Source organism: Neopsephotus bourkii, unplaced genomic scaffold, assembly GCF_033783945.1.
Source record: "Neopsephotus bourkii isolate Nb327-2 ecotype Australia unplaced genomic scaffold, CSIRO-AGI_Nbou_v1 NB_1785, whole genome shotgun sequence".
NCBI classification, from domain to species: Eukaryota; Metazoa; Chordata; class Aves; order Psittaciformes; family Psittacidae; genus Neopsephotus; species Neopsephotus bourkii.
The window spans coordinates 1169142-1193079 of record NW_026902259.1 but is presented as its reverse complement, the minus strand read 5'-3'; the positions used below and the strand labels follow the sequence as shown (position 1 = coordinate 1193079).

General features: G+C 34.2%; 1 protein-coding gene across 3 annotated transcripts in view; it reads right to left on the bottom strand.

Annotated features, from left to right (window-relative positions):
- The window catches only part of PCDH17 (protocadherin 17), a 94642-nt gene that overhangs the window by 55465 nt on the left and 15239 nt on the right, over positions 1-23938 (bottom strand). For 2 of the 3 annotated variants that reach the window (XM_061380055.1, XM_061380053.1), the window contains exons 3-4: positions 7953-8011; positions 7606-7778 (exon numbers count right to left, since the gene is read on the bottom strand). In XM_061380055.1, the coding sequence (XP_061236039.1) occupies positions 7606-7778; positions 7953-8011 (232 nt within the window). The remainder of the gene's footprint in view (positions 1-7605; positions 7779-7952; positions 8012-23938) is intronic. The other variant, XM_061380054.1, reaches the window with a different exon arrangement.

Genomic DNA, 23938 nt, shown 5'->3' with positions numbered 1-23938 from the left:
TCCATGTTAAATGCTAAGTACTAGTATATTATTTCAGGGATTCTTGTTGTGAAGCACTGTACAATCCAAGTTACCTGCAATTCTCTAGCATGCTGAACTCTTCCCTCAGAAGATGTTCACAGAGAAAAGGCTGCAGTACAGGTCAATGCAAATGTTCCCTTTCAGTATGTTTTACTCAGGACTGGACAGTATATTGCAGCCTCACGTTTAATGATGACATCATAAAAAGCAAGGCTAGAAAAGATCTTCTGGCCCTGGGTAGGTTAAAATAAATCTAGGTTATCACTGAAAATATGTTTTTAACCTGTTTAAAAAAACTCTAGACAAGGACATTCTTTAATTTACATGAGTAGCCTGCTTCCATGCCTGGCTATCTTTATAGCAAAGTTCTCCCTCATATGTAACTTAAATAGCTCCCTCAGAAATTAAACAAGAAAAAAAAAAAAACAACAACAACCAACCAATCACCATCTTATTTATAACAACTTCATATGCACAAAGATTTTTATAATGTTTCACCCCAGTATTTGTTCATTTAAGCAAACACAAATGCTAAAGAGACACTTCTTTTAAACTTCATCTACAGGCCATGTTTCATAAACCTTTATTTTTTGCTGTTACTCTACCTCGCTGTTGATTTTTTATTTGCTCAGATATTCCTTGAAAATATGCCTATAAACTGAATATGGTGACTGTGTCTCTAATTAAAGTGTTCTGCAGTCCTGGCCCAAATTAAATCATACCACTTTCCACCATCTGGAAAACAAGGCATAGGAGAAAAGTAGTATGCACACGGAAAAGCCGGGAAAAGGATGGACTGGATTAATATACAGAAATCACAAGATACTCCTTGTTCCAGAAGAACAAAATACTATTCTTATTATTCGAACAGAAGAATTGCTGAATGGAATAATTAGCTCCTGCCTCTTATTTAAGACTTCTCTATTGTCTTTCCCAACTGGACATAAAACTATTTATAAATACAGTCCAAGATCAGGTTTCCAACTATTGCTTTACAGTAACTGCATCTACAGAATATTTCTTGACTTTTGTAACAAGAATGTGACTGGAATGTGACTGGAATATGCAATGAGATTGTTTTAAAACTTAGATACTGTCACTGTTTATCATATCTCTATCTTCTGCTGACTCAGTAAGAGGAAACACAATCATACAAAGATGATTTAAAATAAGAAATAGAGATGTATTTATTTTAATTGCCTCCTTTATATAATTGAATAAACATATACACTCTCTTATTTGTATGGGTTTTAAACTATAATTCTGTGCAAGCTTAGTCGAAAGAAAACTGTAAGTGCACCATATGAGAATGTTTTCCAACTAAGAGGCAGGAATAGCCTCTCCACTCATTATGTTTCAATGATATTAAGTATTTACCCGATATATGTCTGAAAATTTTCATTAACAATAGTAAGCACAGGCAGAGAACATCCATTTACCACACAGGGAAATGCATAAAGCCTGAAAGAATGAAAACTACCTGGTTTATGATTTTCTTGTTTCAAAAGTTGATCTTTCTATGCCCCCACTTTTCTTTCAATTTGTAAAAAAGAATCTGAAAAGGAGAAATGTTAGCTGAAGATAATGATTTTGACATAGAAGGACCTCATCTTACTGAGAACTGCAAATGCTTCTCATGCTCTTCCAGTGGGAATAAAGCAAAAAGATAACTTATGGATTCTAGGCCTTCCAAGAACAAAATGCAGTACAAATAACTGTGCTCAGCCCCAGGAAAAGTGGCATCAAAACAGAGTACAGAAAGGAAGCAATGAGATCTAAACTAGTGATGGGGGAGGGTATTCTGCTTTCTTGTCTTTAAAGTCAAGCATGAAGAAATGACACCAACAACTACAGTACCCAAATATTAGAATTTGCAGTCGTATCTGAGATTATGGTAACAAATTTGTGATCTGGAAGTTCATGTTACGCATTAACTTGAAAATAAGATCTTCAAAGAAAACTCTTCTGAAATTTATTAATACTTTTATTGGTACAGTCTTGGACTGTTAAGGTGTTAGTAATCATATATCTAAATTGATCTGATGGAGAGACTTCCAAAGAAAACAAAATACAGGGGAAAGATATATACCGTTTTCAACCACTGAATAATTTACAATTAGAAAATAAGTAGAAAAAGTGGGGGAAGAAATGAAATTATCTGAAAAATGTAGCATAACTCACCAAATACTGCATAGCTGAAGCTCTGCTGAATGGATATAATCCCTTCTTTATGTCACAGTGACATGTTTTGTGTGTGTACAGATGCAGACAGTTCTTTATGCATGTTTTGAAAGTCAGTTATAGAAATTTCTGATCTAATTTGTGGCTAAACATGTTAATTAAATGTTGGATATGCTATTCACAAAACTTCACTGCTACCAGTTACATGATGATAATCATCTGCCAGATGCTAAAACATGCACCTGATTAAAAACCTGGTTTGGCAGAACTCAACTCCAGTTGAAAAGCAGGATAATAGGCAATAACAGGTGGCAATAATAGGCTAAGATACTCTGATGCAAAGTGTATTCACTGTCACTTCATCTGCCAGAATGTTTGCGCTGCTTTTCTATTTTATAGCAATGAAGGCAGATAAGTGAGTAGACGAGGCATGAAGCTAATCTATCCTTTCTCTGCTAGGATTCCACTTCACTTCCTTTTCTGACTTCTTCTAGGACAAACACCTGCTTCCTTAACTTCTTTCTTCACCTGGATAGCCTTACTTGAAATCCAAAGCTGCTCATATACATATAAGAGCACACTACAAAGGGAAGCTATGCATGGGAATACTCTCATCTCTAGTGAGGAAGCATCAAACTAACTGGGCGCTGCTTCTAAATACACCTGATTATCACTCAACCTGAGGTCACACAGTGTCAATCACGAATCTAGACTCAGCATTTAAATAACTGAAATGTGAAAAGTGAACCTAAATCGCCTGGCAAACTAGTAGACAGACTAAAAACTTAAACCCAGAAATAAATTCAACATAACTGCAACAGAGGGAAAAAGAAATATTTAATACTCTGAGTACATAGAAATTGGTAGATACAAGAGTTGTCTGAATTTTGTCATACTAAGAAAAAGGAGATTCTAAATACTATTATGTTGCTCGTATAGCTTACCTGGATAAAAATTAGACAGATGAAAGTAAAGAATGGGTATTGAATGCATGTCCTGACATACAACAGAAAGTTAGCATCTTACCTGACCATGTTAAGGGCAAACAAGATGGAAGGGACGATATTGCTGGATATAAAGACTTTTAGGCAGTGTCAGAACAAGTCCTGCAGTCTGAAGCTGTTCACATTCTGAGCACAGAAAGAATGTGATAGTAGATATTCTGTTCAAGGAAAAAAAACCTACAGAGGAAGCAAAGTTGAACAAAACATTTCACAGGTTGTGTCAGCTCTGGAGGGACACCCAGCCTCTGTCAATTTCTCAGTGGAGGCTTTCACCAGCTTTGAGGAGTTTAAAAATAAATATTTCTCCACAATTTTCTTTTTCCAATATCTCATTAAGCTCATGTACTCATAAAAGAACTCATTATCCCCAATGGCATGGAAAACACTGGGGATGATGTCAGACAGTAGAAATTTGTTTGATGAACTTTCCGCATTTACTGATCTAGACTGCTTATCACTCAGTTAAACAGAATGGATTTTAATTATGGTACAGACTCAAGAAAGATTATGGCAAGAAAATCACTGTATGGGTCAGAAAAAATCTTGATAAAAACTCTGATAATTTTGCTCTGCTGCAGATAGATAATGCAGAATACTCAATTTCAGGGATCATTCTTGATTAGAAATTGAGAATATAAATGTGCAGGTTACCACAGACTCATTCTATCATCGTGCTCAGTAGACAAACTTAAGGGTTGACAATATCCATAAAGATTCTATAACACTGATACAGTTTTTATGCCTAAGACTGTTGCATACAGGACTGCATCACAACTAATGCAAATGTATTTCTGTTGTGATGATAAAGAAAACACTACTATATTTTTAAGTTATATTTTTATCTCTGGAGGAGTCTCTGACACCAATGCTGAAGGCTTTCCTTTTACCTTTCCTCCAAGGAAGTGTCTCCAGTTTTCATTTATTCTTGGCATCTATGCTATCAAGCCAGCAGCACCAGTAGAAATCCCCCTTCTATGAGACGCAGAGTTGAAGAGCAAGCAAATGTGTGAAAGAAAGACGTAATACACAGTGATAAAGCTAAAACTCAACGATGACATGAAAAGGAAAAGGTCGTGGGAAAATCTAACAAAGGCAATGATTTATGAGTAACTACAAAAAAAAAAAAATTCCATAACTTTATACTGTTTTACTGATTATAAGGTAAACATATCTAGGATTCACTAAGAAAAGTATAAAATGTACGTATTGCTTTTGTACTCCTTCCTTGTAGATATCATTTATGATATCATTTTCAGCTTTAGACAATTAAAAAATGCAGATTCTTGTTATGCTTAAACTGTAACAAAAAATTATTATTTTGGTATTTAAATATAAAATATGAAAAATACATGACACTTCAGGTGAAACAAATGGGTAACTTGACAGATGTATTCAAACTATTAATTCTTGTAAGATGTCTAAGTAGGGTGATTTCAAACTGTCCTAACTAGTGATAGGGTGTAAGGTCTCAGCAGCAGAAATGAAAAAAGAGAGGTAAAAAATAAAGTATCTAAAGTCATTCTGTTGAAAGAGTAGTAGGCATATGGAACAAGCTGCTTAGTAAGACAGCTGATTCAGATAGCATAAGTAAGCTTAAGAGACAGCTAGATGTTTTTATGCAGAAAGTGGCTGGGAATTCACACCAAGAGGATATATGGTTGAGATAACTAAAATGCAGCATACTTATTTTAACTCAAAAATTACTATCCTGATAAATCTTATAAGATTGGGGTTTTTCCCCCTTTCTGTCCATTAAGGTCAAGTGATGAGCTTTCTTATGCATTTCATAATATGTAATTTGCATTTTCTTTCCCTTTTGTGTAAATGTTTACAATCACTACTAGACAGAACTTGTTACCTGGAGATACTTTCCTTGAAATCAAATGTTTTAACAGTGAAATTACTGAGGTTTTATCATATCCTGTTTTCACTAGTTTAATGCAAATTGGATCTATAACAACAATGTTTGGAATTACATACAGAGTATGTCAAACTCAAACTTAACTAATTTTTAAATTCAGAATCTCAAGATCCTGAATTCACAGTTCATTTTCCAAAAACTGTCAGAAGACTTAAAATTAACACTGTTCTAATAGCGGAAGTTAAACTATTTTAAATATCTTTAAACAGCAATAATCACTTCTGATACTACTTCAGGCACTGCTAGAGACAACTGTTTCTAGCAAGCTGTCCGTCTCCTTTTCCTGGAAAACACTTCTCTGCAGAAAATGCAATTCTTTTTTTTTTTTTTTAATCCTGACCACATATACTGTATTTTTCACCCACCTTCAACTTGGCTTATGAGTAGAGAAAGCAGGGTTTTTTGTAATCTTTCAAAAGAGAAAAGCTACTTTGGGCTAAGAACCCTAATCATACTAAGATCAATGACATGTGATCATTGATTTCATTGGGAACACCGCATTGCCCTACATTTGTTACTGCAATGTTCTGTAACCCCATAAGTTGCTCACTGCAGGTTCAGGTTTTTTAATAGCCAATGATTTCATTACAGCACACTTGAGATGGAAGACTTCATACAAGTAAACAAATGGACATCATTGTCATTTGTAATTATATTTTTGAAAAAAAAAAAAAAAGTAGTTTATCTCTCAAGCCTCATTCTCTTTTTCTTTTTTTTTCTTCTCATCAGGGAAATTCACATAAACACCTGCTGCAGCAGTTCAGTGGCAGACGAAACTTAACATTCACAGTTCAAGATATGAGTAATTCATATTACACAATGGAATAAGTTGTTTTGTGATGGCCTCTCATCTAGATACAGATAAGTGCAAACCTCCATATAACTCTGCATTATAATGAAAATAGCAACGATTGGCTGAATCTACTTACTAGATTTTTTATATTTTTGACAGAGCTGGACTTGATGACATTGGACAAAGTACAATATTATGAACTCAGCCACACAGTTCTCTTTAAAAAAAAAAAACCAACCAAACACAAAAAGTCGTCGTCCCCCCCCAAAAAATAGAAAATCCAGAGACTTTGTCTGTTTCTTGCACAAAACTGAAAAAAAAATAGACAAACACTCAAACAGCTTCTAAAAAAAAAAAAAAGAAGTCCAGTTCTGCATCTTTACACAGATCAATGTCCAATTATAAGCACAAAGTTGCTTTGGCAAAAAGGTCACTGAAAAATAATCTTTCTGGCATTATTACTTGGAAAATAAGGTCATATACAAGGTCAACCTTCAAAAGCATACACAATAAATTATACTGCAACATTCTAAATATTCTGCACAGCAAAAATTATATTGCAATCCCAACATGATCAGAAAAATTAAACATATATTTACATCATGACTGTACTATAGATCAGACTAGCTAAGAGGCAAAAAAACCTATGTCCAATTAATCAACAATCCATAAAAATCTTATATTTCTGCTAAATTATAAATATAACTTCTTATTAATTTAATATTAATTAAATTATTAATATTTTAACTGCTTTAACACTGAATCCTCTTCCCCACAAATAACTAAAATAGCAGTAGACATACAACACGTGTAAAACTAATTCAGTGGTGTGCTTCTTTATTGCTTACAGCCTAGAAGCAAAACACAGACAAACACAGAGCTGGAGTACTCGGTTTGTCTGGTGCTTTTAGAAAAAGAAGTGTCTCTTTTGAAATAAAAGACCTCATAATTAGATAAAAAATATCTGGAAAAAAAAAAATGACTTGGACAAAGAGTCTGAGGAAATAAACATGCTTGTTTGTCAGAATGAATGATTTCAGAGAGTGCTGTCATTATCCTGACATAAGTCATTTGAGATGTTTCACAGAAACTTGTCTTTGTTACTTTCACAGGATGCAAATGAAACTGTACAGAAAATCAGACTATATTATTTTACACTTGTCATGCTACTATTAATCGTGAAATCAACATTGCAAATAGTAAAATACATCCATTAAATGAAAATAACTTCTGAACCATTTTTACTCATCTGATATCCCAGGCCTTTTTTCCTCTTCTCCAAACTATGTGAGGAATGTAAATGACTGGTGTCTTTTTATCTGTTGCAGTCATGTCTAGTTTGAATTTCCAAAGCACACTTTAGCATAAGGACTGTGTATAATATATCACAGGCAATGCCAGTAGAGAAAAAGTATATTCTAATCATTTTAGAAAAGTACTATTTTTTTTTTACTCTTTTTTTTTTTTCTAATGTGCTTTGGATACTTGCAGTTCCATTTCATGTTCATTCTGAAAGATACTGAGCTTTCTTTGCTCTGAGCTACCTGCAAGATTTACTTTTTTTTTTTTTTTTCTGATAATATTATCATTGGGCTATTCCTTGATAAAGTACGACTGCAATACTAATAGGTTTATAACGACAGCTTAAATTTTACGCTTTTGTAAGCATTGGAGGCTTCACTCACCTTGTTCAAGTAGCTGGCTTTTAGTTGAAGTAGTTTTCATCTTGAGTGCCTCCCTAACAGACATGTCACAGCAGGAGCCTTTGTTAGTGTCTTGGTCACTGTCAGCCTGATCACTGTCCCCATGCCCGCTGTCCCTCAAGCTGGCTCTTTCTGGATCCTTGAACGTGGAGCTACTGAAATATACATTAAAAAAAAAAAAAAAAAAAAAAAGAAGAAAATAAAAAAAAGAAAAAGAGAGAGAGATATAGTTGTATTTACTTGTTCTAAGTTGAATTGTACTCTCTGGCAAAGCAATTTTGACAAGAATGCAAATGGGGAAGCCGAAAAAGTTATTTAATAGGCCTTACCTTTGAACAAACTGCTGCCTGCTGCCCATGTAATTGGGCTCTGCGGGAAAATTGTCTGTCTGTGAAAGAAAAGGAAAAAAATACGTATAGTTGTACACTGGACAAATCTCCTGCAGAGCAACAAGATTTCCTAGAGGAGAAATGATTAATAATTCAAAAATTCCCTTAATCTTCAGATTTGTACATTTTAATTAGATTGGAAAAGGCTGGCATGTAATTATGTGCTCAGAACAATTAAATGATTCCGGTCCACAAATTACCTGCTAAAGTAAACAATGAGGCTCCAACAAGTGGCATTCTCTGTTAGTAACTTGACAGATGACACTGTTTATGCTTTTTCATTAGTTAGATATTAAGACTGATGGTTATTGAAAATGAGAGAAAAAATTACTTTTGCATATTACAAAAGTGAATTATTCAATAATTCTAATTTTTAATCATAATTACATCACCTAATGGGATTCTGAAGCCTTTACTGCTGTGATACAATTTCATGTATTGCTATATTGCTCTTGAATTAAAAAAAAAACAAAACAACAAAAACAACCAAAAAAACAAGAAAATTTACAGCTGGTTAGCTGTGGGTTTTCTTAAATGTTACTGGAAAAGTGCATGTATGAAAATATTTGGATTTTCTCTAATTTTCATCAGTATTAATAGCTTTATCAGAATAATGAGAACCGCACATGCAGACAAAAATATTAAATGATAGCTGTAGATAAGTAGTTTTTAAAAGAAGATACTTTCATTGTCTGTCATGAGTATATTTTTAGCAACATGAGCTAAGTAGCTGTAGAAGCAGAAGTATTTACAGCATCCAGACCAACATGGAGTCCTGCCAAAGGGATCTGAATTCCCCTTGTATCATCAGCTGAAGTTCTTTGGGAGGAAGAGAGACTGCATCTTTCACAAAACTCCACATACTGTACATTCACACACGTCACTTCTTCTTGCAGCTGACCTAGTGACAGAGCTTCTACTGTTTTCTGTATCACTTCATGCCACACCACCCTTCTTTGCACCAGCTATGAGTTTTGCAACAGCATCTAGCATATCAGTATTGGTAACACAGGAAATTAATGAAGCAAAAGGCCCAAGGTAAGGTTTAATGTTACACAAGTGTTTCCACTGGTCTCTCAGATATTTGGTTTTCCGTGCCAGCCTCCACTCCCCCTTTTTTTTTTTTTTTTTTAGCTTTGTTTTTGTTTTATAGGTTAGGTGGTAATCAGAAATATTCGTTTTTTCTTGTATGGTTGTATTATTGGATCTTGGAAAAGAAGCATGAACTTACATCTGGAATTTAACAGTCATTGCTGTTTGCAACAAAAAATACATAGCCACTTGCCTGTCTCAATGTACATGTGAAACAAACATTCTCATATGCATGAATATCTTGTTTAATTTAAGAAAGGGACAGAAAATAAATAATTATCTTCTCTTCAGCATGTATGAAGTCAATTAATACTGTACTTTCTTGTTCCTAATTAAAGTTTTTGGTTCAAGAATTAGGATTGCAACACACACTGTGGTCATATTTTAAAGTTGTTTCTAATTTGAAATATGGAGTGCATACATTTTTGTAATGACATAGTATATGTCATTACAAAAAATAATCTGATGCTTTATCATTGAATTATCTTTTATGATAAACAGTACACCAGAATCAGGTTTTGCTCATCTGTTTACAATATATAGCATAAAACACCTTTACCTATAACTCTAAATTATTTCTTATCATATCAGAATTTGGCATAACTTGGAAATACTAATTTGGGTGTCTGAGTTCAACTAGAGACTTGTTCTTTAGCAGCATTATTGAAAGATGGGCATATGAAAGTTCTTAAATACTGCCTAAGGAATCAAACAATATGCCATATTACAGAAAGAGAATTCTGAACATATGGGATATCAAATTCAGTGTTGTGTCACCGTTTTTCAAAGACAGTGTTTCAGAAGCTGATGATTTCAGCTACAGGTATCCATTTTTTTTTAAATCTAGCCACTTCAGTTAACAGTGCAGTTTAGTACTTTGGGCTCAAGACCAGACAAGATCCTGGTCTTAGTGTAGGCAATTAGAATAAAAGCTCGCTGTAACAACATCTTTCAAGCATTTAAAACAACAACAACAAAAAAACCAAATCAAAACAACAGAAAAAAGGAGGGAATGAAGGCATAAAAATATTTCAGCATTCTTAGATGTAATCTTTTAAATATAGCACATGATATTTCAGAAGCAGCCTAAATTCTTCTGTTTATTCTTTTCTTGCAGCAAAATGTAAGATAACATCTCTCTTGTGTGCAGCAAATCTACCTCATGTATATAGACATATAATCACCATGACACTCACAGAGCCCAGTACTTCTCAACCCAAATAAACCTTTATAATTGCAGAATTCACATCTGTCTTCTAGGTCTAATATCTCAAAGAGATGTCCAGGAAAACTGACCTTATGCTTTTACTTATGTAAGACATCTGCCTCCTCCTAAACACAGCTGTTAGTAGAATCAACATTTCCATTTTTCATTTCATTGTAAGGCAAAATGCCTGCTATAAACTTCCTTTTCATAAATTCTCTTCTACTGGAAAAGTCAGACTTTTGCCTTGGAATTAATTATAGCACATCCTTAAAGATGGTGCTAAGAACTTATCTAAAAGCTGTACCACAGTAAGAACTGGTCATACTTTTTGTTTCTGTATTTTCATAGTACAAAAAAAACAAACAAACAACTAACAAAAACCAGCATTTTGCACACCTTGGACTATCCAAGACATAAATTTTAAAATATAAATTATGACCGCATCTTAGCTGCCATCCTATAAATGGGAGCTGCTTCTGAGAAATTCAGTATTTATGATAATCATTAATGACCTTTAACTTCATAATAATTTGACCAATTTCCTTCATGTTATATTTTGCAACAATACAAAAAGTTGGGCTTCATGTTACAGTGGGTTCACTGCTGCAAACCAAAAATGTAAATACTTAATAACTATATACAGTAACTATATACAACCACAGAGCTCAACTGAATGATTTTCCTTTTGCTCTCAAAGCATTAGATCTTCTCCTAGGGACTATGGAATTATGATGTTGTAAGAGTATACTTCAAAATACAGGCAGCATGTTATTATCTATACAAAGATTGGGATAATACGAAATATTTAATTTTAAGGCTAGGCAGTTTAGGAGAATCTTAGAAGGGCGAGCCTCACAACGGCTTACAGAGGGATGAATGTCTAACTCCATTAAACACTTTTTTTTTTTTAATACCAGTTGAAGTGAGAGGTCATATACTTAAAACTTTCACACCTTAACATCTATGGAAGTGACATTACATGTTCCAGCTCATGCATTAATCATACCTGTTTACATTGCATAGCTGTAACTCTAAGAAATGAGTGCTACTTTAAGAATCTATCAACAGCAAATAAACTCTCTCTTCTTCTCTGGGTAAACAGCCCCTTCTAGGAAATCAAAACCACTGGGCTCTTTATTTGCCTCCAGTTTTAAAGTAGGTTTCAGTTCACCTGCTGGCAACAATTTAAAATCTAGTCACATATCCCAAGACAATCAGCTAAGATAACTCTGTAATTCAACCTATTTTAGGCATTGAGTTTTAGGTACATACTGTTCCTGGAAATTACTTTCACCAAAAGCTATTGGAAAATCTAAATGACGAGAGAGATGTTCAGTATAACAGCTAAAGCTTAGTAAGATGCATCATATCAGAAGTGATTTACATAGAATTAAAATATCCTAATAACCAAAAAATACTCAAATTCCAGCACTGGTAACCTGCTGAAGAACAAAATAAAGCAGGTGCCATCCTCACCCTCCTTCAAGAAATGCCCCAGAAACGATCTAGCTCTAAGAATAATGGATTTAAACGTCAAAGACATATTTACTCTCTGCAATACAAGGCTGAGGGCTGGAGTATCAATTAGGTCACCAGCTACTAAAACAGAAGCTTTTCAGTAGGAAGAAAACATACTAGGACAAAAAGTCGCTAAAGCTAAGGCAAAAGTAAAACTGTCCACTGCCCTGGTTAGATAATAGAGAATTAAAGTCTGCGATGTCATTCACATATGTCCATAGATCCAGTAGAGAAGAGGTCCTGGTATTATGGTTCATTTTCACAGATTAATGGAACCAGTCTCTCCAGTGAGAATATGTTGTTAAACCATTCAACAGATATACTTTTTAGCAGTTGTTACAGTGACTACTTAAAAATACTTTCTTCCATCTGTCCTTATACATGACCCTACCATAAATCTGAATTTTCAGGAACACTGCCATTACTGTGATGTTGCAGAAAAATCCTGAGGAATTCTTTACATACTTTTAGTACAGCTCTCTCAGAAAGATGAATCTAAAAAATGTCATTTTGAAAGAGATCAGAATGAATGTATACCTCTTAAAAGCTACCAAAATTTAAAACAGAAAGTAACGTTCAGTTTGATCATATTATCTTTTCTGTCAGAAAGTTGAACAGAAAAAATGTTAAAGGACAGGCCAATTAATTCTGTGCAAATTACACTTTTACTGGTATGGAGTTTCAGATGTGACAATATGATTGATTTAGTTTAATAGTGTAACTTGAAAAATTATTTACTGGCTAGTGTTTGAATAAGCAACATGTAGAACGTCCTTCAAGTGCTATCATCAAGAGTCTATAAAACTATTCATTCTATTACATATGTTAGAGCTTGCCCAGGGGCCTAGATTATCTACAATTTTTGCTAAGTATTTGCCTCCCATGGTGAATTTGAAATACTGAATTTTATAAATTCAAAATAAAGCCATTCAGAAGTTTGAAAGTCAACTGTTAAGGTTCTACTAATTAATTCTAGAATGGATATGATTTCCAAAAGTTTGAATTAGAAAAAGGAATATGAAAAACTAAGGCAAAAAACCAGAGTATCAGAAACAAACTCCTCACAAGAGCTATTAACTTTAAATATTCTCTTAAGAGAAGAAAAAAAAGATAAATATGTGAAAACAACAGTTTGAACGAGCCTCAGAAAAGCATTACACAATGAATTATAGGGAGTATTTTTAGCAGTGGGATACATTAATCTCTTTTCCTTTTTTCTTTTTCCATAAATTTATGTTCACAAGGTGTTTGTGTTTACTTCTGCTGAAATGTTTTGGTATTTTTATAAATGAAAAGAAATTCCATTGCGCATTTGCACACATACTTTTTTTTTTTTTTTTTTTTTTAGAAAAAAATATCAGGATTAAAATTACAGCCCCATATTAATCAGATTTCAGGCGTTCTACTACTGCTCAGTAAGACAACAGTAGAGGACCTGCCAGGGTTTCTGCTTTGGAGAATTCATATAAAAAGCAGGCTGGGTATTAAAACTTCAAGTTTTTTAACTACTTCCTTTTTCTCTTTTTAAGCAAAAATTTCATTACACCACACTTATGGAGATTTCTACTACTCTTTGGTGTGTTTTATACTGTTTGAATAAAATTAGAGAAAATAAAAGTTTTCAACTTGACATGTCAGTCTCCTAAAAAAGAAAAAGTAAAAAATCTTAAAATCAACATAACTGAAGATAGAAAAAGTAAGATAGAATAAGATGGGAAGAGAGAGAGAGAAATGCAATACTTAAGTGTTCTTGACAAATTGTGCCCAGAAATAATTGTCATATTAGAGAAAGATGTATTTTAAATTATAAAAAAGTCAGACATTAATCAGATTTATGAGTACTAGATTACTAGAATATTCATAATTTTTTCTCAGAATTGCAAGAACAAGTATCACATTTTGAGAAATGATTCAGTGCAACTCCATTTTAGGAGGTGTTCATATGTGGAACTATAATAAAGCAAAATGTCTCTGCTGACTTTAATTCTTTTTAATTAAAAATTAAACACAAAAATCAAATGAAACATCTCTCCCCTTTATCAGACTGCCATTTACTATCTATCTCAAGCATCTTCTGTGTCTTTTCTTGAAAACCTTAATTCCAAGCAGTCTTCCTTCCCTCATGAAACAAAGATCTTATATAATGGGAATCACTTCTGAAGACAACAGAATTGTATTTTGCCAAATCTAGTTTTGAAGGAAAAGACAATTGCCTTTATTTTGTTAGGAACAGTTTGTCATCATAGTACAGTTTTTCACAAAGGCTCTTCGGTATAAGACTGCCAGTGAGTGTATATACTTAGCCTGAAGCAACAGTTTTTCAGTGCACAAGACTTACTTCATTAAGAAATTTCATTAGCCCAATAGCAAACAAACCCACAAAAAAACAACAACAACCAAAAAAAACCACCAGAACAAAAAAAAAAAACCAATCAAACAACACACACCCCCAAAAGATGGGCATAAACTTCTAGTAAGTTATTTTACCTTTTTGAAAGACAAAATTAAATAAGCTGTATTAACAGATCCTGTCCTAATATGTGTTCTCCACTCTTGTTGATAATAAGTGACATGTACATATTTGGGAAGTTTCACAGTTGCTGCAAAATGTGTATTTTGATGTTAAAAGACCTACAGTGTGTTTATGTGAATTTCTGACATATGTAACATTCTTCAAAAGCACATTAAAAACACAGGGCAACAAAAGCAGTCAGGTACACAGGGCAACAAAAGCAGTCAGGTACACAGGGCAACAAAAGCAGTCAGGTACAGAAGGCAGTATCGTTCACCAGGCTGCTGTACTCTTTACTGAACAGTGTTGATGGCTCATGTTTTCTCTTTCTCTTGACTGAGAAAACCAAAACTGTGAGCAAAACTGAAAGAGGTCTTGAGCTATTCAGTCAAACGACCTGAGTGACTTCTGAAAAGTGAAGCTCTAGGAGCAGAGACTGCCATCCTTTCCTGTAAGTGAAGGAGTACAAATTCTCACAATAATAAATGCCTAGTCTGTGTACTATTTTCTCTTAGCGAGTACCATGGCTGTTACCAAAACAAATTATCATTCATTTATTGCTTAAGCTTTCATGCTAAGGTATTCTAGGTATTTCAGTTGTTTGCACTACTGGCTTAGTTAAAACAATTATTTCTTAAATTTTAGAACAGTTTACTCTTCAATGCAAAAGACACAAAAGAAGCTCAGACTGAAGGGATTTAATACAGTGAAAGCATTAGAATGCACAGGGCCCAATGGAGATTCCTCTCACCTGATGGCTGCACCAAGCCTGAAGACTGAAGCAGCTAAAAAGATCACTATAGATTGATATATTTTTAAGTAACCCTGGAAAAAAAGGAGAATTAAAAGACACTCAGAAAGAGGGATGGAGCCAGACCCTGATCAGATTTTGTGATACAAAATATTGAAGTATTTCAGGAACTAGCTTGCCTCTGTTGGTGGGGAGCTCATTTTAACAAAAGCCCTCAACTCCTCTGCCAGAGCAGATGTGTTTACGGACAAACTTGTCTCTGGGGATGAGGAAAATGTCTGGAAGCTGAACCCAAAAACTTTTTCTACTGAGAGGGTAATCAAGAAGGTTTTCTGGACCAAACTCAAATCTCTCTTTGCTTCACAATTGTTTCAGTTTTCTGAGCTTCGTTTTATTTTGCGCTCAAGAAACAAGAAATTTAAGTATCTAATGAAATTAACATGATCTGGGAAGAGAATGTGAAAAGTTGTCAAATGGGACTGTGAAAAAGTAACTGCAATATGAGTTCTTCAGAGGAACTACTTTTTGGAGAAGGTGCAAGATTAGAACTTAGGAAGTGGTGCCAAACATTACAACACAGAAAGAGCTAGAGCTGAAAGTACAATAGTTCTGCTTCTGCTATCATAGCATCAATAAACAAACATAATGAAATTCATGACACATTATTGCATTGCTCTGCCTTACCTCTATTCATTTAAAAATGATAAACACTTTTAAAATAATTCACAACTTGTCAAATGCCAGTGAGCATTATGAACAGTTAGACTGGTGCTTTAAGAGGCATTTGTGAAGATCTTACAAGAGAGCTTGATACAACTTATATCAAAGTAAAGATGGAAGTATGGGTAAACAGAATAACTGCTTCACCTGAATCTGCTAGTACAGTTGCATCCAATATATTTACACTGTTCACCAATGATATGTACTTACTGAAGCTACTCAGTCAATAAAAAACACATTAAGAACCTTCTGAAAGAGCTTCCCTGTCAATTAGGCTGCAGATACATTCTATTGCTCCAGTTTTCCTGTCAATTTAATATACTGGATCATATTAACAGTACTGGTTTGTCAATAAGGCAAATCCAAATCCTATTAATGGAGTTATACTGCCAATATAATCGGCTTCCTATTTATCGAGCTCCCCAGTATATGGGAAAGCTGTGAGATGGGATTATAAGGTTAGGTTACATACATCTGTCTCTATATTACATAAACATTTCAGGAATTATACCCTATTCTGTAAAGAAACACCTGTAATCACTTTTTTCCATTGCATAAACTTCAGATGACAGAATAGTATAATTGTTTACCATTGCTGAGAAAACATTAAATCACCCTCATTTATCATGCTATGTTTCCTGCTTGCTCTAAGTAATGCTGTAATTTTATAAGACAGTCTAGCTGTATGCCACACATATAGAACTAGGTAAGAGATGTATGCACTGAACCCCACTGGCACAAGATAATATCTGTTCCCGAAAACAAAAGGAAAGAGATAAAATACATTTTAGGAGAAAAATATTAAGGGTTCCACAGTTTTGTAACGTGCTGCATAATGTTGGTGGAACTGAAGCTTGTAAGTATAATACTAGTGTAACAGAAATCCCTGGAAATGACTAATAAGAGGTAGTAGCTCATGCATTAAGAAATAGTAGAAGTTCAGCAAGTCTTCTATTTAATAGAAGCCTTAATGAAGTTGAACATTAGTTGCTTTTAACCATATTCAATATTAAATAACTACTTTGACTGGATTAGCAGAATATACAACAGACCATTAAACCTGATTATATTACCAAAAAAAGAAAAAAAAAAAAGTAATTGCATTAAAATGTACTGGGCATTCCCTTATCAAATTAACTCCCTAGGTCTAACATGAAAATATGGATTAAAAAAAAAACAAACACCATGGTCCAAAATAACAGTTAAAGGTCAATGAATCAAGTTGCCAATTATATTTTCTGGTAACAGATGGGTGCAATGAAACCTAATGATTGAATTTGAAATGCTTTAATGCACCTTTTATCTATGGCTCCCACCATGTTGAGTCTACCTTAGTATTCCTAACAAATATTATATTTACTATATATATTATATATATTACTAAATATATGACTATTATTTTACTAAAATTAGTTAACTAGAATGAAATATCCACATATCACAGAATCTAGGTTATTCTAAGAATACCATGCCATAAATGCAAAATAATAATACTTTTGGAAGTGTATCTTTGACAGTATTTGTGGGACGTTGTTTATTTTTCATTCAAATCTCCATGTTAAAAGTGAAGTCTAGAAATAAAGACATTAAAATTAGAGGGAAACTTAAAAAGAAATGCCTTGAAATTTAAGAAGATGATCAAAGTATTTGTTATAGTTTGAGTAATGTTTTTCTCCCCTTGTGTTTAGAACCATTTTTTCTAATGAAAACAACCTTTTATTTCTTTCTTTTATGCACACAGATTCTACAGTGCAATTGTGAGCTCCTGGCATTTTATTTTTAATTTTGAGACATATCTTAAACCTCTTACTCATGAGGAACTCCCAGCGAAGCCAGTAAGTTTTATAGAATTTTTCCTATTTTTACCACTGTTTTTTTCCTGTTTCTAAGAGCAACACATCACAAATATTTTCTGAACAGGAAAGCTTATAAACACAGCAGTACTATATAATGGAGAAGGAGATCAAATTGTGGCCTTTTAACATTGACAAACTGTTTTGTACTATAATATTTAGCAAGGGGAAACAGAGACACTGGGTATTTTAAAACTGTTAAGTTTGTGCTAACATCTATCCACTATGTTTACCTTCCTCTGTCCAACGCATACTCTCACTAAAGGCAGCAATAAAACTCCCACAAGCCATGACCTGAGGTCAGCTGAAATCAATGGATGTTTTCAAATTGGTTTCAATAGCCTTTGGATTGGTCTGCTTACTTCAATTAAGGGATAAGCAAGTCTTTACATAGTGTGCTACATTCCCACAGATACATATGTTGTATGCTGAAGAAAGATGCATGTAAACAGATTTGTAATGTCAGTGACAGGGAAAGGTGATTAGCCAGGCAGCAAACATTTTATGTGACACAGGACTCCGGGTCTATGTTTCTTTAATAGAGAGTAAAAAAATTTAGCAGCAAAGATAGAGCAGGACTTGGTTCTGAAGACACACTGCCTGCACAGAAAACACATAAAGAGGAACACTGAAGCTTTCTTCCTAGGTGTCAGTCAGAAGAACACGGGTAAATCTAGATCACCTCCTTTCTTTTAAATCTGTAACCTTATCCCCTTTCACTTCCTAAAATTGTTCCTCTGAAAAGCAATGATTGCCTTAAAGTCCTTAGGAACTAAGAAGAAAATTACAGATGTTAAATCTTACATTATTACCTTCTGTCTAATTTCTTACTTCGGTCATGCAACTCTTTATTTCAACATTTTGTTAAAAATCTCCAACAAGGTATTCTATAAACATTTTGAGACAGGATACAAAGACCTCTTTTCACATATATACTTTGACATAATTATTTACTCTTAGCACTAGAAAAAGACACACCAGAAAATATGCTGCCAAGATAATGGCTGAATTTATGACAGAATAGTAGATCATCAAACTTTACAACCTCACATGCCTGTGCAAGGAGATTTTCAACTGTAAAATGGTGATGAGTTGATTTATTATTTGTGACATAACATAAATAATTTAGGCTTGCACAAATATAGCAAGGGGTTCTGTCCCTAAACATATTTTAAAGCCATAACAGTCATGCGTCTATGATGAGGCACCTCATAAAAAGGGACGTTTGATCAAATACACCATAGATAGGGTAGCAGTGGTCAAGTAGGTTTGGACAGAAAAATATAAGGCCTGTGTGCTACAGGGCTTTGTATACCCATTCACAACTCTGTCACTTCAGTGTTAACTGACTGCAATGTCTTCATACATGACTCTGTAAATTGATTGAGAACAAGCAAAAAAAAAGTTACCTTTCTTGATGGGATCACCTCGTCTAGAACATAACACCCACTTAGGTAAGGATCACCACAGGTAATCTATAAACTCATAGATACTTAAAGGCTGACTTCAACCTGTAAATTCTTAAAAGCCTGAGGAAAAAAGTTCTGGATTACCCTTTTCATTACAGCTCTCCATATCGATATTCTGAAATGAGATTTTATTGTTAAAATGAAGAAGATGCACATAAGAAATATTCTCTGCAAAGATTCCAGGATTACAAAAAGCGTCCATTCTGTTCCAGATCAGTAATGATTTGTTGACATCTAGGACACTGCTGCAAGTTTCACCAGGGATAAAGAGACTGAACATGAATGCTAATATTTGACTGAGAGGTTAGTCACAATACAGTGATTAAATTATGGATTTCCTCTGTATCTAATTAGCAGGATGCTCACTGAGCATGTGAGCACCTTTTTCAAAGTGGAATACATGCAGCAGCAACTGAAGGATGTGTGTATATATATATATATATATAAAATTTTTCTAGTTTTTATTTTTTAGTCATGACCTTTCAAAGAAAACACTTAACACAACCTTCTCTAAATAATGTCCATATCACAGAATTCACCAAGCCAGCACTTGGAAGCAGTGTGGGAAAATCTCTTTCAAAACTGGAAAGAAATGAAAATACAACAGGTACATTGCGAGAAATTCCAAACAAAAGCTCATGCAAAGGGGGGGGGAATAACTTGTAAAGACTGTTCGCACCGCTCTTCCTGAATATTCAAAATGGATAATGTGTAACACAGACTAATGCTGCTCCCTGCAGGTGGATCATACGCCCTCATGAAGCCACACCAACTTCCAAGTTCACTGGAATTCAACATGGAGTTAGGGGTTTAGCTGCTGAAAGTAATCTCTGGGAATGGAGCATTTTACACACAATTATTCTACACATATGCCCTCAAAAATTGTTTTCATGTAGAAAAGCCCATTAAGAAATGAATTAAGTTATTTCTATGGAATTTAATTTACATAATTTTAGGACCATCTTAACTTACTGGTGTTTGTTTCTAAATAAACACACCATTATATAACTGGGAATAAAAGAAAAGTCATAAAATACTAAGGGACCGTGTATGGTCTTCAGTTCACATGCAACTATATTAACTTCACCATACATTCCTAGGAGTGAGTAAACTTGAGTTTGTTGGTTTTGTTTAAATCTTCTCAGGCATAGAGTAATAAAACACAAAATGCTCTTCTAAAATATGCTAAGATTAAGATCCAACTCATTCACTTTCCATTAAAATAGGATTAGGATCTTACTCCTAGGAGTTTGTACTATCAAATTTCAATGCAGAGACTTTCCAAAGAAATGGTATAGAGTCCTATTCCTAAAGGTTTATAATAAGGTTGCTGCTTTAACCTGAACCACAGCATAACAAACAGCACCAATATAATGATAAGCCAAGCTACTAGCAACCTTGAGAATGTTCAAGGAAAAGACAAATACTGGCAGGAATTAATCTGGCATTTTCGCACATCTGCCCAAGGGGGGTATTATAACTGCAAAAATTTACTCTTAGATTGCTGAGACACATAGTAATTATGTTTCTTTTTTTAATAGAAATAGCCACAGGTAGTAATAAATTGTGTTTTGAGATGGGGAACTGGGCATGCATTCTAACCCTAATTACGATGTAATTGTCTTTATCATAAAATACTATAGAAAACCTGTGGCTCAAAATTTAAATCAGAAGAAAACCTTTCCTTTATTTAAAGTCTTCTCCAACAGCTGTTCAATATGCATGCCTATCTCTTCATTCACTCGTATCAGCAAGACCAGTATGACTTCAAGCATTTTATTTATAGATCTTTGCCGGTGCTAACCAAAATCCCTGAATAACATTTGCTTTAAACAGGTATGCAGAAAAAGTTTTCTCTTGTTTTATTTTCATTCAAGTAAACTAGACTAACAAGCAGGTCAGAATCTGGAAATCCAGCTACTTTTTTTCTGAGGTTCCTTTGCCAGGGGATGAAGAAATGAGTGTGTGTGGTCTATATATACTTCAGGTTAACTGATGTGAAACTGTTTTCCAAAATTCTAGAATCTCGTTTGAAACAAATAGGAACAGGAAAGCACTAAATATTAGTTATTTCATGCTTGAAGGAATTATTACTTCATTACTGTAACATTGTTACAATAATGAGACATATACTGTTGGGAAATACCAAATATAATCACGGCCAATAAATAAAAAATAATCCAAATGTATCCAGTTAATTCTGCCTTTGCAATACCTGTTAAACCTGGTAAGAAGCTACAGGTGGTTTAAACAGGAAAAAATATATTTACAGATTTGGACAAAAGGAAGACTATACATTAAAAGAAATAACATAAACATTTTGGTTTCCCCTCTTTTGCACCCAGTGGCTACAAAACTGACTGATGTGGCTACAAGCCCTTCCCCTTGAGCTACAAAATGCAGATTATTTTATGTTTTTTAATACCTAGAACACTAATGGAAGCAATGAGTGCTGATTATTCTCACATTTCACATGAGACAACTTCTATTTCCTTTTCATCATTACTCTCAATCCTGAAATATGATAACAGGATACATACTTTTAAGCAAGAGATTAACATTCACCATGAAGTGGAAAATAAGATCCTTCTTTACCTGTATTCCTGCCTCGGGAAAAAAATGCCGACATTTGTCTCTAAACTTTATGCTTTTTACATTACAGCAAAAAATGTGGATTGACAGTATCTTCCAAAACACTGCTACACAGCTACCTACAGATCATACACAATATAAGGGAAAAAAAAAAAAAAAAAGAGAGGCAGATTGGTTTTTAATAATGCCTTTTATCCATCTAGATATGTCTTTTGGTTGTATGTTGCTCTCTTATCTATTTATCTCGACATAGGTATTCATACACACATATTATCATAGAATCATAAAATAGTTAGGGTTGGAAAGGACCTTAAGATTATCTAGTTCCAACCCCCCTGCCATGGGCAAGGACACCTCACACTAAACCATGTCACCCAAGGCTCTGTCCAACCTGGCCTTGAACACCTCCAGGGATGGAGCATTCACAACATCCCTGGGCAACCCATTCTAGTGCCTCACCACCCTAACAGGAAAGAATTTCCTCCTTATATCCAATCTAAGCTTCCCCTGAAGTTTTAACCCATTACCAGTTGTCCTATCACTATGGTCCCTAATGAGGAGTCCATCCCCAGCATCGCTACAGCCCCCTAATTTTAGAATTCTAAGTATTTTGTTAATCTTTGCTGACACTAAATATTAGCTTTAAAATGCCAAATTTAAAAATCAGCATGTACCTTCAATATATGAATTTTGTCAGTACACAGATGTAACATAACAAAGGAAAAAGTTGAACTGTCTTAGAGGGGTATCTACCCTTGACAAGAAGAAATAACTTTTGTGTAGCAGTATGCTTTTCTCCTAGTACATTCAAGTCAAATACATTTGCTAATGTGGAAATCCTGATGCAGCTAAAAAATACCACCTGCCACCCCTCCCAACATCCCCCAAAACCAAACAGAAGGGCAGGGACTCACACAAAACAGTGAAATCCGTGCTTATATTTATATTGACCAACAGCTAAAAAAATCCAAAGTAAAACCCTACAGGGCTGCTCATGCAAACTATTGAGACTTCAGGTGCAATTAGATTTATGCACTGAATCACAACCAAATCTGGACATAGAACAAAATATAATTATCTTATAGCAAGACTGGCAATAAATCTACCTTATATGCAAATAAGTAACAGCACTGGTTCTGCTCAGAATCAAACTCTAAAGACACTACACCAGTAAGCCACTTTAAAATGAGAGAGACCTTTTCTTCAAACAAAAATTTTAATTCTAGAGTTACTACAGAACAAATCTAGTTCATCTGATGAAGTTGTACCAACCTTCCTGTATTTTGTGGGGGGGAAGGGATGGGAAACCCACAACAAAAACCATCTGAAGCACTTCACTTTACATTTTTCACTGTAAAACCAGGTAATGCCTAACAACCATGGTCTAAGCATTTCCAAACACTTTTTAATTAAGGAATATAATTAAAGTGAAAAGCTTATTTTAGGTGCTTTGACAACCTGTTCCTTTTTTTTCGTTTGTTTGTTTTTTTTTTAAAGCTCTAAAGGAAACCAATTTAAGAATTAAAGGTGTGCTAAAACACAACAAAGAATGTTAAAGAACTAAACAGATTCCTGGCCAGAGTCACATTAATGAGCTCCATACAAGTCAGAGGGTATGATTAATTAACAAAAGGTTTGGGGTTTTGTGCTACGACCCAAAATAATGTGTACCCTGCTCAGAAAAACTATTAGTCACATCTTTAAATATTTGCATGTGATAGCACACCTACTATGCACTTTATCCCTCTCCATTACCTAAAAAGACTTGCTAAAACAGAAAACAAGCATTACTAGAAATCTAGTTTCTATGGCTTCATGGCTTCCATTTTTAAAAGGCACTTAAATTAATTATTTGCCAAGCACTCTAAATTCCACTGTTTTCTTATTGTTATTTGATCCACTGACATGATGAAGAGATCAGAAAATAACAAACTTGGAATTTTATAGCTGTTGCTGGATAATCTTGCTCATGATCATCAAAGCAGGATTGTTTTTATGATCTTAAAATCTGCATATCAAATTACACATCTATGTTAAAAGCAAAAATTCTAAATATTCAGACATCAAGACTATCTCAATAGATTACTAGAGAATGCAGTTGGGAGCTAAATGAAATGAACAGTTTTTGCAGCTTTGCCGTGTTTATAAAGCAAAGGAGAGAAGAAATAGGGAGCAGTTCAGCTACCCAGACTAACAGATTCTGGGCTGAACT